The 17,372-nt window shown below is 45.6% G+C and overlaps 1 protein-coding gene across 5 annotated transcripts; it reads right to left on the bottom strand.

Annotated features, from left to right (window-relative positions):
• Positions 1-1,297: 1,297 nt before the first annotated feature.
• Positions 1,298-8,498, bottom strand: RAB29 (RAB29, member RAS oncogene family). Of its 5 annotated transcripts, none has more exons than XM_079762134.1 (6): positions 8,448-8,498; positions 7,888-8,130; positions 5,644-5,715; positions 4,789-4,970; positions 4,141-4,262; positions 1,298-3,359 (listed from the first exon to the last, which is right to left on the bottom strand). In XM_079762134.1, exons 2-6 carry the CDS (start codon positions 8,009-8,011, stop codon positions 3,248-3,250), a joined length of 612 nt encoding a protein of 203 aa, XP_079618260.1. In that variant the 5' UTR covers positions 8,012-8,130; positions 8,448-8,498; the 3' UTR covers positions 1,298-3,247. The 5 variants fall into 5 exon arrangements, with proteins under 5 accessions (XP_079618260.1, XP_079618259.1, XP_079618261.1 ...); XM_079762133.1 differs by having other exon boundaries at positions 7,888-8,135; positions 8,448-8,493; XM_079762135.1 differs by lacking the exon at positions 8,448-8,498 and adding an exon at positions 8,317-8,431.
• Between the last annotated feature and the right edge of the window lie 8,874 nt (positions 8,499-17,372).

Raw genomic sequence — 17,372 nt, 5'->3', positions numbered from 1 at the left:
TATGTCCACAATACTCTTGACTAATCAGCATAGACTAACTTTTTGTTTTATTTTGTTAATCCTTACTGGAGGATTAACGGAAGGTATTTTTCCATTGATTTTTAGAGTGGAAAGGAGAGGGAGACAGAGAGAAACATCGATGTGAGAGAGACACATTGATTGGTTGCCTCCCACACACGTACATGCCCTTGACCAGAATCGAACCCGGGCAGAATCCATTGAGCCAAACCGGCTAGGGTGGGATAGACTAACATTTTAACAGACTCACATTAAAGGCCAATAACTATCATGAATACAAGACTTATTTCCCACTTATTTGATACTAGAAGCCCGGTGCACGAAATTCGTGCACGGCGGGGGGTTGTCCCTCAGCCCAGCCTGTACCCTCTCCAATCTGGGACTCCTGGAGGGATGTCCGACTGCCCGTTTAGGCCCAATCCTGGTGGGATCGGGCCTAAACGGGCAGTCGGACATCCCTCTCACAATCCAGGACTGCTGGCTCCCAACTGCTTGCCTGCCTGCCCCTAACCGCTTCTGCCTGCCAGCCTGATCACCCCCTAACCACTCCGCTGCCAGCCTGGTTGATGCTTAACTGCTCCCCTGCCAGCCTGTTTGCCCCCAACTTCCCTCCTCTGCCAGCCTGGTCACCCCTAACTGCCCTCTCCTGCAGGGTTGATCACCTCCAACTGCCCTCCCTTTCAAACCTGGTCCCTCTCAACTGCCCTCCCTCACAACTGCCCTCCCTTGCAGGCCGGGTGCCTCCCAACTGCCCTCTCCTGCTGGCCATCTTGTGGTGGCCATCTTGTGTCCACATGGGGGCAGGATCTTTGACCACATGGAGGCAGCTATATTGTGTGTTGCAGTGATGATCAATCTGTATATTACTCTTTTATTAGATAGGATAGAGGCCTGGTACAGGGGTGGGGGCCAGCTGGTTTGCCCTGAAGGATGTCCCAGATCAGAGTGGGGTTCCCTTGGGGCGTGGGGTGGCCTGAGCGAGGGACCTGTGGTGGTTTGCAGGCCAGCCACGCACCCTGGCGACCCAAGAGGAGGCCCTGGTATCTGGAATTTATTTTCCTTCTACAATTGAAACTTTGTAGCCTGAGGCGGCAGCCATTTCGGTGGCAGTTAATTCACCTTCTACAATTGAAACTTTGTAGCCTTAAGCGGGTGAGCCCGGCCAGGGTGTGCAGAAAGCTTTGCTTCCCCTGTTGCCGCCGGCAACCCTGGCCTGCTCTCTCAAGCTCCATTCTGCCGCCATTTGTTTGAATTTGTTTACCTTCTATAATTGAAACTTTGTAGCTTGAGTGGAGGCTTAGGCCTGCAACGGCTATGGAAAGCTTGGCTTCCTCTGTTACCTGGGAAACCTTGCTCTCTGTGGCTGTAGCCATCTTGGATTGGGGTTAATTTGCATACTCACCCTGATTGGCTGGTGGGCGTGGCTTGGCTGGTGGGTGTGGCTTATGTAGCGGAGTGATGGTTAATTTGCATATTGCCATTTTATTAGAGAGGATTGCTGGGGTTGAAACCAGTGCATACAAATCAATGTTCTTCTCAAATAAAAAGAATTTGTTAACCCACTATTACCTTCAGAATCATTGTAATAAAAACCCTACCTGAATCTCCAAGGTCTCCAAACATTGTGCAAAAGTTATAATCAGTATTAAAAACAGACTGAGATCTGTCAGTCTGTTCCATATCTCTGGATCTATTTTGTTGGTCAGTTTATTTTGTTCATTCGATTCCACATATAAGTTAGATCTGACCAGTCAGACTTGGGAACCACTGACTTAGGATACATTTAGACAAGTGTCTCTCAAAGAACTGTAGGCCTCCAGGTTCACTAAGAATATTCATAATTTTGGGTAGGTTATAAATCACTATCCTGTGAGAATTTAACAAATTATACTGCTTAAAAGCGATTTGATACTAAAACCTCTCCCTGATTTAGCACTTAAATTAGCTAATGATTTCCTGTCTGTCTACTTCCACCCCCAGGCAAAGATCTGTACATAATATTCCTGTGGCTGTTAAGTGCTAGCCACTCAGATTGCTTATAAGCAAGTTGCTCACAGGGTTTTGTTCTATTAACCTCTCCCTCTTCTTCCATTCAGATTCCCAGAGCTTCGAGGATCAGACAACTGGGCACCACATGAAGCATTATGCATCAAAACATCAACCCAGAAACCTGCAGAAACGGCAAACCCCTCCCTTACCCTACTGGTAGGGAGACAATTAGACCACCCTAATTTCTTTTCAGAAAGAAATGCTGGCATCACACAAGATAGATCATTTGAAAGCTTGACTTTTTTTTTTTTTTAGAGGAAGGAGGAGAGAGAGGGAGGGAGGGAGGGAGAGAGAAAAACATTTATATGGGAGAGACACATCACATTAATTGGTTGCCTCCTGCTTCTACCCTGAGCAGGAACTGAACTCGCAACCTAGGCATGTGCCCTGACCCGGAATCGAACCTGCAACCTTTCCATGCAGGAGATGATGCTCTAACCAACTGAGCCACACTGGTCAGGGCAAGCTTGATTCTTCTTGAAGCCAAGACAAGAGAAAGCTAATTATGACTTTAGAAGCTTCAAAAATAACAGTGACTTTTGGGTCACCTCCAGTAGTCCCAAACCCAAAGATATCAAGCCCCACTCTTACTGCATCTTGGAATCAGATCTTTAAATTGAAAGTCCAAGACAGAAAGTATCTGAAAGTCATGACCTATAAGGGAAATGACCTTTGTTCTCATTTTCTTCTCAATCTGAAGTCATATCAGATTGATATCTCAACATACATCAGATGGAAAAATAAGCTCAAAAGCAGCTGAGAATTGTGATCCTTAAAACACAGACACCGATTTCTAGTCCTACCCACAAAATCCCAGATCACAAATTGAGTGATGAGATGACCTTTCTTATACAAAAGGCACTAACCGTACAGATGATGTATTGTAGAACTGTGCACATGATACCTATATAATTTTGTTAACCAGTGTCACCCCAATAAATTCAATAAAAAGGGGACGAGTGGGAAGGCACTAACTGGACCACATGCGTCAGCAGCAAGTGAGAACCAAGTTTCAGGAGAGGCAGAAAAGCACATGGGTCCCAGGTGTCTTTTCTTAGTGATGACGGCCCTCCTTACTGGACAGTCAGCAGGAGACAGTTCAAATGTACTTAATGAAACTGCTGGGTGGGCAGCCAAAGGGAAGGAACTGGAACCTGGAGGGAAAGCAGGCGTAACACGACTAGCAGCAGCCCCAACTATAGGAAGGCTTGGCTTGTAGGTTGATGTAGTCCCCTTGGGTGGACAAAGACATATCTTCTTTGGAATTGCTCATCATCTTCTCAATGAGGACTCTAAAAAACAAATAAAAAATAAGCCTGACAAGCTGAATTGAGGAAAGGGAGAAACAGCAGACACTGTCTGTCTTAACGCCAGATGGCGTTCACTAAAGCCGCCAGGTTTGTCCCCAGTTATCTCAGGAGAGAGGACAGCAACTCTGACCTTCAGAAGCTGGCATTCCAGTGGCCCAGTCTGTTCTTATTTGCTCAGAAACAAGAAAAAAGGTACAATGGGCTGCAGTGGGAGATGGGTACATCTATGAAATCTATTTAATTTTATCAGAAATCTGTGCAAAGTGGGTAGATTAAATAAACAAGAGCTACATGTTTCTTGTTGGCCATCCACCTGCTATTTGTTATTGATACCATAGCATAGTCAATTTGATGTGGTTTATTTGTCTGAAAAGGAAAAGCTTATCTTTTGTTTGGAACATAGAAGCAAGCTGAATCCTGATCTGTGTTATTTCAGTGTCTAATTGATTTGTACTTGAGGTTTCTGGAACACAAAACTTCGTTTCTAAATACCTGGCAGAATCCCACTGTGAGGTTCAGGGATCAAAAGATGGAGTCAGATCTCCAGTTTGGTATTTCAGAAGATTAACCCCGAATTACCTTTGCTGTCAAGAAACAGAATTCAGTTCAAGAAACATTTATTAAGACTTGCTATTTGTCAGGCACTGTTCGAGGTTTTGAGAGTATAAATCAAGAATATGCTCCTGATTTAAAAAAAAAGAAAAGAAGGTACAACGAGCTACCGTGGAAGATGGGTACATCTGTGTGCCCATAAGCTACTCACCTCATGGCCTCATTAACATTTTTGTTCTCCTTGACTGATGTTTCTGTCCAACCCGTGAAACCGTTCTCCTTACTGAAACGGTCAACCTGGTCTCGGCTCACTGCCCAAGGGGAGAGATCACACTGGCAAAGAGAATGAATAAAAGGCAACACCATAAACTTCCTGGGATTAGGAACACAGCTCAAATACCCGTGGATTAAAAACCTTCCCACCAATGGCGAAGAACAGCAGCATCTAAAACCTACATTCTACATCTTTCCCCAAGAAAGCCTCAATATCCCTTTGAAAGGAGGTAGAGATGATTTTGCCAACTTGAGAAGGGAAAATGGATCACAAGAATGGAAGAGCATTTTATTTTATTCTTTTTAAATGTTTTTATTGACTTCAGAGTTGAAGGGAGAGGGAGAGACAGAAACATCAATGATGAGAATCACTGATTGGCTGCCTCCTGCACGCCCCCATGGGGGACCGACCCCACAACCCTTGACACATGCCCTTGACCGGAATCGAACCCAGGACCCTTCGGTCTACAGGTTGACGTTCTATCCACTGGGCAAAACCAGCTAGGGCTGGAAGAGCATTTTAGATAAGCTTGCCCTCTCACCAGTGATTGAGACCAGGAACCATTTTCCTAGACTGACCACGTACCTTATTGGCCAAGAGCAGGCAGGGCACAGGCTCTCCATTGGGCAGTGTGAGCTTGCTGTCCAGGTCCTGTTTCCATCTCTGGCTGTTGCTGAAGGTAGTGGCATTGGTAACATCAAACATAATAACACAGGCAGAGGCATCTCGATAGTATAGTCGTGTCATAGATGTGAAGCGCTCCTGCCCTGGGAGGAGAGGAGAGGTCCCTAGAAGGTGATCCTGAGAACCAGTCCCAGAACCCCCTCTTACATCCTGTCCTTTCTACCTTCATTGTGGGAGAGAAGGCAGTATGCATGGCGGTTAAGTCCAGATTTTGTACCCAGATCATCCAAGTCCAAATCCCTGCTCTGTCATTTACGATCTATGTGACTTTGGACAAGTCAAGCTTTCAAAGCTAAATATTTCCCATCAGAAAAGTGGAGACAGAAGCAGAGCAGTGGCTTTATCATAGGGTCATTGCCAGGATTAATGAGTCAGTGAATAAAAAAAAATGTTTAGAAAAGTGCTTGACACATAATAAGGGTTAGCTATCATTATTGTCTCTATTTCCCGAGTATCTTGTTTCTTACCAAGATCAGCTGGAAAAAGCACCCTCCCCCTGCTGTGGGAGCATCCACCTGTGGCCTGGACAATCCACCACCTTGCCAGCCCCTCCACACAGAGACTGCTTTGCATTTACAGGGCAAGACATCTGCAGAAACATCTACAAAAGGTCTGTGTCTGTTCAGCTCGCGCATCCTCAGCGCAGCTCAATCATCGGGAGCACACTCCTGGTTTTCCTGCCCCACTTTTTCTCTGGGAGCTGGCTGGTTGCCCCAAAACGTCTCCCTTTGTTCCTATTCAGTCTTCCCAGCCTACCTGCAATATCCCACAGCTGCAGCCTCACCATCTCGGAGTCAGACCACTGGAGAACCTTCAGAGCGAAATCCACTGAAAATATATGTATAATGTAGTTGAATAAGATTTACCTTTAAACAATCCACAGAAAACCTCAGATCAAATCTGCAGTTTCAACACTAGGGACACACTCCTATTCATTCATTCATTCATTCATTCATTCATTCATTCAATTTTTAAGTCCTCGGTGAACTGAGATGAGCCCACACTCAGGTATTACAGCTCATTCATACTCACTCTCAGAAGGGAGTCTTTAGCTTTTACTCTCTTATCAAACCAATTTATTTGATACTATTTGTCCCCATGGCTGGAACTAGGAGGGTGGAGATAATTATGAAAACAATTACTAATCTCAAGTTAAACAGTTTCTGGGAGACTTAGGGAGTTTTCTCAGAGAAGGAATGATAGGGGGCAAAGGGGAAATTAAGTAAGTGTGGTGGCTTTTGCCTCTTTCACATTCAATTTCACTCTTGGTTCCTAATCAAATTGTATTATGATAAAAACGCACTCTGGGGAATTCTACATCTTCCGTAAGGCTGTAGGCATTACCTTGGGCAGGAATGGGATAGAGTGACAAGGTCCCAGAGGATTCCTAGAAAGAAGACAATGCATAGCCCCGAAGGTGTGGCTCAGTGGTTGAGGGTCCACCCATTAACCAGGAGGTCAAGGCACATGCCTGGGTTTCTAGCTTGATCCCCAGTAGGGGACATGCAGGAGGCAGCCGATCAATGATTCTCTCTCATTGCAACCATATGCTTTCTAGTAATCTTCTGGAACCTTGTCATCCCATTCCTGCCCAAGATAATTTCTAATTCTGTCTCATCACTGATGTTTCTATCCCTCTCCTCCTCTCTCTGAAATCAATAAAAACATATTTAAATGATTGTAAATGCTTGTTAACGTTTTAAAACTCCGTAATGAATACCAGCACACATTTGCAAATTTTACATTGGTGTACATTTTTTTTCCTTTAAAAAACGTGTTGTTTTTTTTTTTTTCTCCCGCTTCCCACTCTCCCCCTCTTTCTCAAAACCCTCTCCAGCCCAAGATCCAGGTCCCCAACCCACTTGAGAGAAAATTCACACCCTTCAAGCCCTTCCCAGGAGTCCCGAGGAGGCGCTGGGTGGGGGTGTGAGTGGGGAGGGGGCAGTGTTTCCCGGGGTCCCTTCGCATCCTCCTCCCCCAGATGTGCAGGGGGAGGGGAGCGCCGGTGGGTGGAATTGGGCGTATGAGGGAGGGGATGAGGGCGCGGAGCGGGAGGAGTGGAGGAGCAGGAGGAGGAGGGGTGTGTCAAAAAGTGTGTATTTTTTTTTAATGGAGATAAATAAATGTTTGTTACTCTCCCACTTCACCAGCTCTGCCCAGCTAAGCACCTTCTATTTAACAAAAAGGCATTTCTACTCCTGAAAAACCAGTCCAAAGATCACACCTAGAAAGAAATGAAAAAAAAAAAGAAAGAAAAAGAAATGATTTAACTCTTAAGGTGTTCTCTTCCTTCCTCCCTAACCCAGTTTAAGAGAAAAAGGGGTGGGAAAATAGGCCAAAGAAGTGGTATAGTTCCGATCCTTGAAGAATCCCTAGGTTGCCTTTCTTTAAGCAATCCATGGACAACAAACACATAGCTCATCTGCCCCGACGAACGTGATTGTGTGGCCTCCGGCCTCGCCCACGCAGACATCCCCCTATCAGCCTGAATCAGTCCTCAGATAGGTTTTTCATCATCTCTAAAGGTTTTATGCAGCTAGGCCAGGGCAGAATGCCTTTCTGCTCCTTCAATAGCTGCCTGGAACTCCCGGGAGCGGCAGGACAGCAGTCCCAGCTGGCCCCTCGCAGGCCCTCCACGGGGTCTCAGCGGCCTCTGCTGCCCATGGCCGCTCGGACGGCTGCCCGCAGGCAGAGACCTGAGTTCAGAGTTCCCTGGCGGACGCAGCAATTGCTCCTTTTCTCCCCCTCCCCTCCCCGCGTCTCCTCTTCACACCTTCGCCCCATTTCTTTCCAGGCAGCCAGCTCAGGTTTAGGAAAACCTGACCGGGGGAACCCCCAAACAGGCAGGCAAATCAAACACCCATCAGTTATTCCCTCTAGGATCCCAGACACCTACTTCCTGACCCGAGGAAGGAGCCAACGACACGAGCTCCCCAGCTCCCCACCCCCCTGGAGCCTCCAGCTGGAGTCCGCGGCCCGGGTCCCCCCTCGACGGCTTACCTCCCACCGTGGACTTGTAGTGTTTGCTGAAGCTGTCCTGGGAATACCTCTGCACCAGGGACGTCTTGCCCACCGCGGCGTCCCCCACCACCAGCACTTTGAACATGAGATCGCGGCTGCCCATGGCGAGCGCGGTGGACGTGTTAGGGAGGCGGGAAGCCGGGGGACTCGCCGGTTTTAACCTCGGTGGCTCCCGACCCCCTTCATGCTGAGGTTCGGCATTCCGCCCACCGCCTGCTGGGGCTGCACTGACGAGAAAGCAAAACGGGAAACTACACTCAACCTTTGCGCGCTTCCTCCCCGCGCGGCCGCAGCTTGGGTGGAGCGCGGGGCGCCGGGCGCGACCTCCGAGCCCCCGCGGCGGATCGCACCTTCTCCCCCTGCCCGCCCCGCTGCCGAGAAACGGAATGAAGCTAGGCAGTGCCGCACCCGCCGGGACTTCCCCGGAGCGGCTCGAGCGAGCGACGAAGCCGGGCCACCTCACTTCCCGGGTTGGGCCAGAAGATGGGAGCCCTCCCTCCACGGAGCAAACCAAACTCTGAGGCAGGAGCGGCTCACACCTCGGCTCCCCGGACTCAGCAGGCGCGGTCCCTCTGGTCTCCTCGGCACGCGTCACGTGCTGGTGGTTTGGAGAACTACATTTCCCAGCTCACCTCGCCGTGAAAGTAACAGTGGACTGCGGAGACACGCCCGCGAGACCTCCTGGGAAGTGTAGTTTACGCAGTATTGGTTTATTAAAACTTAGTTTCAAGGCTTGCGAACTCCTTCAACTTTCGGAATGTTATTTTAAAAATCATTCTGGAATAGAAAAGATTCTTTAAGAGGGATTTGTTCGACGGTGATCTCATCTGCCTGAATCAGTCCTCAAGATAGGTTTCTCATTATCTTCAGAGGTTTTATGCAGCAAAGATTAAAAATTACTCCACAGAGTTCATAAAATTTTCCACTAATAAAAGCTCAAGTGAAATCCATTTCCTGTTCTTTCACTTAGGTAGACAAACCCAGGATCTTTGTGAACAGGATAAAAGCCAACTCCTACATTTCCCTCAGGATCCCAATATCATATCGGTCAAGTTCAGGGACACTTGATCAAGAGACTGACCCTTACAAAAACCCATGCTGTTAGTGTAAGTTATGAACATTTAATTAGTCAGAACAGTAAAGATAGATAGAAACCTCGCCCTAACCGGTTTTGCTCAGTGGATAGAGTGTCGGCCTGCGGACTGAAGGGTCCCAGGTTCGATTCCGGTCAAAGGCACGTACCTTGGTTGCTGGCACATCCCCAGTAGGGGGTGTGCAGGAGGCAGCTGATCAATGTTTCTCTCTCATTGATGTTTCTAACTCTCCCTTCCTCTCTGTAAAAAATCAATAAAATATATATTTTTAAAAAATAGATAGAAACCAAGAGGCAGTTCGTCATTCTCACTTCCACAATCCCTAGTCTAGCTACACTACTCGCATATCCTTTGAGCTGGAAGCTAATTGGAGTAGTGAGTCCTCCTTTTGTTGCCTCTGTTGCTCATGAATAATAATAATTAAACTATAGCCCTAGCTGGTTTGGCTCAGTGGACAGAGCATCGGCCTGTGGACTGAGGGGTCCCGGGTTCGATTCTGGCCAAGGGCACATGCCTGGGTTGTGGGCTTGATCCCCAGTGTGGGGTGTGCAGGAGGCAGCTGATCAATGATTCTCTCATCATTGATGTTTCTATCTCTCTCTCCCTCTCTGAAATCAATAAAAACATATTTTAAAAAATAATAATTAAACTATAGTTTTGCAAACAATTTTAGTTTTTCAACCTGTAACTTTTTTAGTAAGAGTTAAGGGGATAATGAGTTTCATGGCAAGCAAAATAAGCCCCTTTCCTATGCTTTTCTCAGGAATGTCAGAGAAAGCAGCCGGGCCATGGGAAAACAGCCCTGCCCAGGTTTCCTGACAGAGAGGCCACCACTTACTTTTTGAAGAAGGAACATCAGTGTAGTTCACAACTTCTTTAGCCCAAAATGTTTGTTACCTAGGTAGGGGAGGTCAGGCTGGGCTACTCATATTCCAGGGTATCTCAGACCTCATAAATGGTTTTTACTCAATTGTCATTGGCTTTTACATAGTTGACCAATTTCTTTTTTTAATATGTTTTTATTTGAATATGTTTTTTAAAAGTATGTTTTTATTGAAACATATAGTTGAGGGGAATGGAAAGGGAGAGAGACAGAAACATCAATGATGAGAGAGAATCACCGACCAGCTGCCTCTTGCACACCTCCTGGGGATAAAGCCTGAAACCTGGGCATGTGCCTTGACCTGAATTGAGCCATGACCTCCTGGTTCATGGTCGATGCTCAACCATTGAGCCACACTGGCTGGGTGCCCACTCTTTTAAATTTGTTTCTCACATGGCTTCGTGACACAGTTCTTTCTCATTTGCCTCTATTTTTCTGATCATCTTTTTTCCTTCATGGTTTCTTCTCATCCCGTCAACCTCTAAGTATGTTTTCCTTAGGCTCAATTCTATGTCCCGAGCTGATTGTCCTTTAAACTCTTTATTTAGTAAGTTGCAGTTGGCCTCAAATATCTCTCGGAGTCTTGTCTTTATTTATATTTTTATTGCCAATCAATTATGTTCCACTGCCATAAAGGTACATCCACTTGGAAGTCCTCCCTCTCACCACATCAACACAAAAACAGGTCCTTTTCTCAGCTTCCCTATTTCTGTTCTCATTATTTCTTTCCTCTACTCAGACTTCAGACCTCAAGCATTTTTTAAAAATTATTTTATTGTAGGAGACACTTAACATAAGATCTACATTCTTAATAAATTTTAAAGTGTGTGATGTAATACAGAAAGATGCAAATTTTAAAATGTGCAATATGAGTACAATGTTGTACAACAGTTCTCCAGACTTTATTCATCTTGCTTAACTGAAACTTATGCCTCTTGGTTAGGACCTCCCTATTTCTCCCTCCCCCATCTCTTAACAACCACTGTTCCACTCTTCGCTTCTATAAATTTGACTATTTTATTATTTTATTTGTTTCAAATGTGGACAAAAGGGGCCACATGCTAACCTGACAAGCTCAGGGGAGGACTGCATGGAGGTCTTGCAAACTCAAAGACCTAAAGTAACCACAAAGGATGGTCTGAAATTAAACTTTAACTAAAAGCAGTTATGGTGGGTAGTCACCTCCTAGGCTGGTATCTTCACTGACAAGGTCAGCCTTTACCTTTACTGAGCCCATCTGTCTTTTTGCATCTATGATAACATACCCTTGAAATGTCTGGGTAACTTATAACTTCCCTTTTTTCAAGCCCCTTGGGGCACAACCTAATGTGCCTGGGTACCAGGACAGAGACCACAAATTCCTTCATTGTTATTGTTATCATGTTAATTGTTGACTGTTATGTGTCTATCATTTTACTCTTTATCCAATCCCAGAGGTTTCCCCACTTTGCTTTCTCCTGCCTCTCTAATCTATCACCAATGGATTTTATGTAACCCACCTGTGTCCCCTCCTTTTTTAAAAATATATTTTTTATTGATTTCAGAGAGGAAGAGAGATAGAAACATCAATGATGAGAGAGAATCATCGATTGGCTGCCTCCTGCATGCCTCACACTGGGGATCCAGCCCGCAACACGGGCTTGTGCCCTGACCGGGAATCGAACCGTGACCTCCTAGATCATAGTTCGACATTCAGCCACTGAACCACGGTGGCCAGGCAACGTCCCCTCCTTTGATTGCAATGTATAAAAATAGATGAAAAACCACCATTCTCTGGAGCATTATCCCAACCCGTTGAGATTCTGCTTCCCCGCAATTGTCCACAGTTTGGCTCAAATAAACTCACAAAAATTCTTTACATGTTTGAATGTTTTTACGTTAACACAAAGTATAAGAGAAAGTTTATTTAGAACGTTCCAGAGGTAGTCAAAGTGAGCCATAGAAGAAATGGGCTAAGGAAACAAGTTAAGAGGCACAGAAGGGCCTTTGGAGCTTAGGAGAGAGGCAAAGGTGACTCTCCTGGGGAGATAAAAGGGGGGAGGGGAATGTAACCGGACAATCAGTGGGTCCGTGCTGCCGGTCACTACTTGAGCCAATTAAGCAGAGACAGAGTTGAATCATATGTGAGCCTTTATTCCCATATTGCTGGCAGCATGGGAGAGCAGCAGGTCATCCACAAACATCTGCTCTGCAGCCCCCCATAAGCCAGCTGCTTATATAGAGTAGGACAAGGATTACATGGGGAAGTAGGAGGCTGAGGTGGGACTCCATTGTTGGGAAACAAGGTTGTTCATCTTTCCGTGATAATAGGCAGTTCTTAAATGAGAATGGTTCAGAGGTTGAGTCCCAGGTCCAAGGTTGACTCCCAGGTCCTGGGGCATACAACTCCTAGCCAGGTCAGAATATAACCAACACAAGGCAATCATGGTTAACAGAGCATGATTAATAGTTCCCATAACCATAGCTAGTCCCCAATATTCTATTTTTACCCCTAATAGAAAGGCATCCGACTGCTACCGAGAGGGTAGCGCTCGAGGGTAGGATTAATTTTTTTTAATCCTCACCCGAGGATATTTTTCCCATTGATTTTTAGAGAGAGTGGGAGGGAGAGATGAGTAGGGAAGGGGAGAGGGGGGAGGGGGAGAGAGAGAAAGAGAGAGAGATATGAGAGAGAGAGAGATATGTGAGAGAGACACATCGATTGGTTGCCTCCCTAACATGCCCTGACCAGGGCTGGGTGTTGAACCCACAACCCACCCATATACGTGCTGTTTGTGATGCCTACAGTATGAATTCAATAAACACTAACTAAAGGAGTGGCCCAGCACCAGCAATCTTCTAAGGACTTGGGAGCTTGGCCTCAAATAGAAGAGAAAGAGCGTCTACGATCTGGAGGGGGTCCTCCCCCGTCTGCTAACCGAGCAGAAAATGCTTTGTAGCATGCAACGAGACTGACGTGACACAGGAAGTGGCCTGGCAGCGTGGAGAAGGATGAACCCAGAGAAGGGGGAGGCCATGGGGCTCCAGCTGTCTCTCAGCCCCAGACTCCGGGCTCATTTAAATAATCTCAACTTTCTGGTGATTGTTTCCGGCACAGGAAGCGTTTGGTGAGAAGCTGGTGACCCAGCTAAGCATTCAGCTGGAAGGCTCAGGAGCGAGGTGCCCTAGGAAACGCTCCAGAGACGGAGCGGCTGGCAGGCTCCTGCCCAAGTGTCAGGGACCAGCTCTGAGCCTGGGGCCATCTGCAGCCACAGTTCCGGGTGGGGAACATCCCGCCCACGGTGCAAGGACCCCGAAATCATTTGGTCGGCCCTGCCCAGGCAGTAGGGGTGAATTAATTACATGTTTGACCAAATATAGCCGGCTAATTTTTAAGTTGATCATTCTGTATGGCCCTCGAATAATGTTATAAATATCCAAATGGTCCTTGGTAGCAAAAAGGTTCCCCACCCCTGATAGGGAAAGCATCAAACTAGTTTTTACTGCCTTTGTTGCCACATTTGTCTCCTTCCATGGATAACCTCCTTTCCACCCTAAATAAGGACCAGGGAAACAAGATAGGAAAAGGGTGGAAGCTAGAGGGGAAATTTTGGTTTAAAAAAATTGAGTGTAACTTGGCTGGCATGGCTCAGTGGTTAAGTGTTGACCTATGAACCAGGAGGTCACGGTTTGATTCCTGGTCAGGGCACATATCAGGAGGGAGGGATGAGTGGGGGAGGGAGAGAGAGAGAGAGAGAGAGGTGAGAGAGACCCTATCCCCAGTGTGAAGCATGCAGGAGGCAGCCCATCAATGATTCTCTCTCTCATCATTAATGTTTCTATCTCTCTCCCTTCCTCTCTGAAATCAATACAAATATTTTTAAAACAACAACAACAAAAAAACCAGTACGTGGTCCCACTGTCCATGTGGCACTGGGAAAGTCACATCTGTAAAGTGAAGGTGTCCTCTTTGAACACAGATGAGTCTGTTCTAATTTCCTACGTCTTTTCAACTTTGTAAGAGGTGAGGAAGGCAAAGATGTATCTAAAGGCCATCTTAGTTACAACACCCTCCTCCCCCAAGAACTTGGAAATACCATCGTTTTCCTTACCTTCTCAGAGTTAAACTCTTAATAGACATGTAACGAGAGGTTCCCAGGCAGGAGACTAGACGGACTGGATGTGGGAACATATCTAAAGAAGGAATGAAACTACTGGCCATACATTTGGGCTCTGTTGGGCAGAGACCAGAGTCTTACGGGGAATCATGGAGACTCATGCAGTCGACTAACAAGGCCTGATGCCATTCTATTTTCAAGTTATAAAATGAATTTCTCTGTTAGGATCCCAAACTCTCCAGGTACCTTCTGATCGTCTGCCTTCCCGAGCAGCTTCCTTCCAGGCAGTGCACGTGCTGCTCAGGACGCACGTCTGTTGGGCTCATTCACCATCTGAACCTGTATGGAAGGATGATTTGTTTTTTTTGCCTGGCAATTGGGAGATCTTAGTTAATATTCCATATTTGACAATTCTGATAGGTTATTCTCTGAAAGCTTTAGTTTCTCTTTCCATGGATTTCTAGGTACTCAACAACTTAGGTATGTACGTGAAAGTCACACATGTGACAGTCTGTGGTAGTCAAGGGCAGATAAACATGTGGATGTCCCAGGCAGGCCACAATTTGGAGCTCCTTTATTTATTATTATTATTTAAAATATATTTTATTGATTTTTTACAGAGAGGAAGGGAGAGGAATAGAGAGTTAGAAACATCGATCAGCTGCCTCCTGCATGCCCCCTACTGGGGATGTGCCTGCAACCAAGGTACATGCCCTTGACCGGAATCGAACCAGGGACCCTTCAGTCCGCAGACCGACGCTCTATCCACTGAGCCAAACCGGTTAGGGGTGGAGCTCCTTTAAAGCAATGTTCTCTATCTACTTGTCAATATTTCTTTGATAGGAACAAAGAGAAAATAATTTCTATAATGATCAAAATAAGGAATTTATACCACACACTGAATGACATAACATTTAAGCTTATTTTAGCATTATTTTCATTTAGCTTAAAAAATCAGCACTAGCTAGGTGGTATTAGTTATCCACACTTAACTAAACATGAATATAGCCAGAAAGTCTTTCAAATGGTGTTTAAAAATTCTCTTCTGGCTGGCCAAAGTATCCTCACCTTTTTGGAATTTCTGTTTCCTAGTTTTAGGTGGGTTTTGTTTGTTTGTTTATTTTTTAGTTTTTAAATTTTCCAAGGCAGACATTTCCCTGGGAGCTTATATTTAATTAATGTAATAAAATACAGTTTCGTGCAGTAAACAGTGATTTATTCAGCTTCTGAATTTTAGCTGGAGAAGACAGCAAACTTGAGGAGGCCGTCAGCTGGCTGATCGCAGGGCTGGCAGTGTTGCCTGTAATTATGTTGCAAAAATATCCTGAGAGATAGGCGGGCATGGGGGAGGCATGTTTTTAAATGTCCCCTGGAAGATACTATGTCAGTAGACAATGAACATTTTGCCGTAATTCAAGGTGTCTCAGGAACAAAACTAAGAGGCACCATATTTCTGATCATTTCAGGCGTGTTTTTGTGTTCCCTACACAGGGCAACTTGGCCAGCTGGTTCATTGGGCTTGAGGCATGGAGGGAAGGCCCGAGGCTGAGAGAAACCTGGGTGTGAACATAGGTCCTGGGGCAAGACATTTAACTCCTCTGAGCCTCCGTATCTCCCTCATAAAATGGCGATAATATCTACCTTGCAATTATTAGAGATACTTTTGAAGTTGTAAATGAGGCTATTATTTAAAAGTACCAGAGGCCTGATGCACGAAATTCGTGCAAGGGACTCAGGCTCCCCCCCCCCCCCCACCGCTGTGGCTTCGTCTGGAAGGTCGTCCGGTCTAATTAGCATATTATGCTTTTATTATTATAGATACTGTACAGTATAACATACTGTATATTAAAACATTATATACATAAAAATATTACACGAATAGTAACCAACATGCAATTGTCCTCTTTCCATTAACCCTTAATAGCCTTATTAATATTGCTGCTTTGAAGAGTTAGTACTAGAGCTCAGGCTTGTCATGAAATGCCAATTTCTTAAATGTTATCATCAAAAATAAGGAGAGGGAGTAAATATGGAAAGTAATGGATGTGTTAATTAACTCGATGGGGGAATCCTTTCACAATGCATATCAAATCATCACCTTATACATTTCAAATATGTTATAATTTTATTTGTCAGTTATACCTCAATAAAGCTGGGGGGTGGGGGGAAGCTAATTACGGAGATGGCTAACGCTCAGCATTCAGTATATACTATATAATAGTGCCACATCCTGTGGGGACGCGTCCTGGGTCCAGCGGTTCCAGCATAATCTTTGGAGTCCGACAGCCTGGGTGGGGCTCCACGGCAACTCTGCTTTGTCACAAACATGTGTATCTGCCTCAGAAGGTCTGGTGCCGTCGCCTCTGTCCTCCAAACTCCAGTGACACGGAACTGTTTGTAGTTTCCCCAAAACCAGGCTCACTCCCTGCTTATTGTTCCCCTACAGATGGCGCTTCCTTTACCCACTTCCCAACCCCTGGTTCTCCGGGCTTCCGCCAAGAGTTCCCTGATCCTCCAGACCTGGCTAAGTGTCCTTTCCACCTGCCTGCTCCCGTAGCCACCTTCGATTTATACCTATGGCCACTGTGCCGACATTGCCTAGTCCTTGGCCTTCTCCCCCACTTTAACATTGACTAGTATTTTTGGGTTTACTATGTGCTGGGCATCCATATATATATATATATATATATATATATATATATGTATATATATATTATTGATTTTTTTACAGAGACGAAGGGAGGATAGTTAGAAACATCGATGAGAGAGAAACATCAATCAGCTGCCTCCTGCACACCCCCAACTGGGGATGTGCCCACAACCAAGGTACATGCCCTTGACCGGAATCGAACCAGGGACCCTTCAGTCCACAGGCCGAGGCTCTATCCACTGAGCCAAATGGGTTAGGGCTGTGCTGGGCATTCTTAGTATTTTATGTGTATTATCTCAATGAAGTCTAATAATCCGAGGAAATAGGTTTTAGTACAGATGAGGACACTAAAGTTCAGAGAGGGCAAATACCTTGCTCAAGCTCACACAAACACAAACAGAAGAGCTGGGATTTGAACTAAGGCCTGACTCCAAATCCTTTGCAGTCCATTGTAAATTTTCTAAGGGCTTACAGGGAAGGCATATAGTAAATATTCAACAAGTAACAGCTGTTATTATTTTGACCCAACCAAATGGTACCTCTGCAGGAAGGAATCTGAACCCCTTGGCACAATACTGCAACCTCAGGCCACTGCACCGATTGTTTCTCAATCAATGACTGATGTGTGTTTTCTATCACATATCTCTGTATTTCAGAGATGTTTCGTTTTCTGTTAATCCTCACCTGAGGATATTTTTCCATTGATTTTTTAGAAAGAGAGGGAAGGGAGGGGAAGAGGG

Source organism: Cnephaeus nilssonii (genome assembly GCF_951640355.1).
Source record: "Cnephaeus nilssonii genome assembly, chromosome: 21".
Classification (NCBI taxonomy): Eukaryota; Metazoa; Chordata; class Mammalia; order Chiroptera; family Vespertilionidae; genus Cnephaeus; species Cnephaeus nilssonii.
This window is presented reverse-complemented; position numbering and strand designations above follow the sequence as displayed.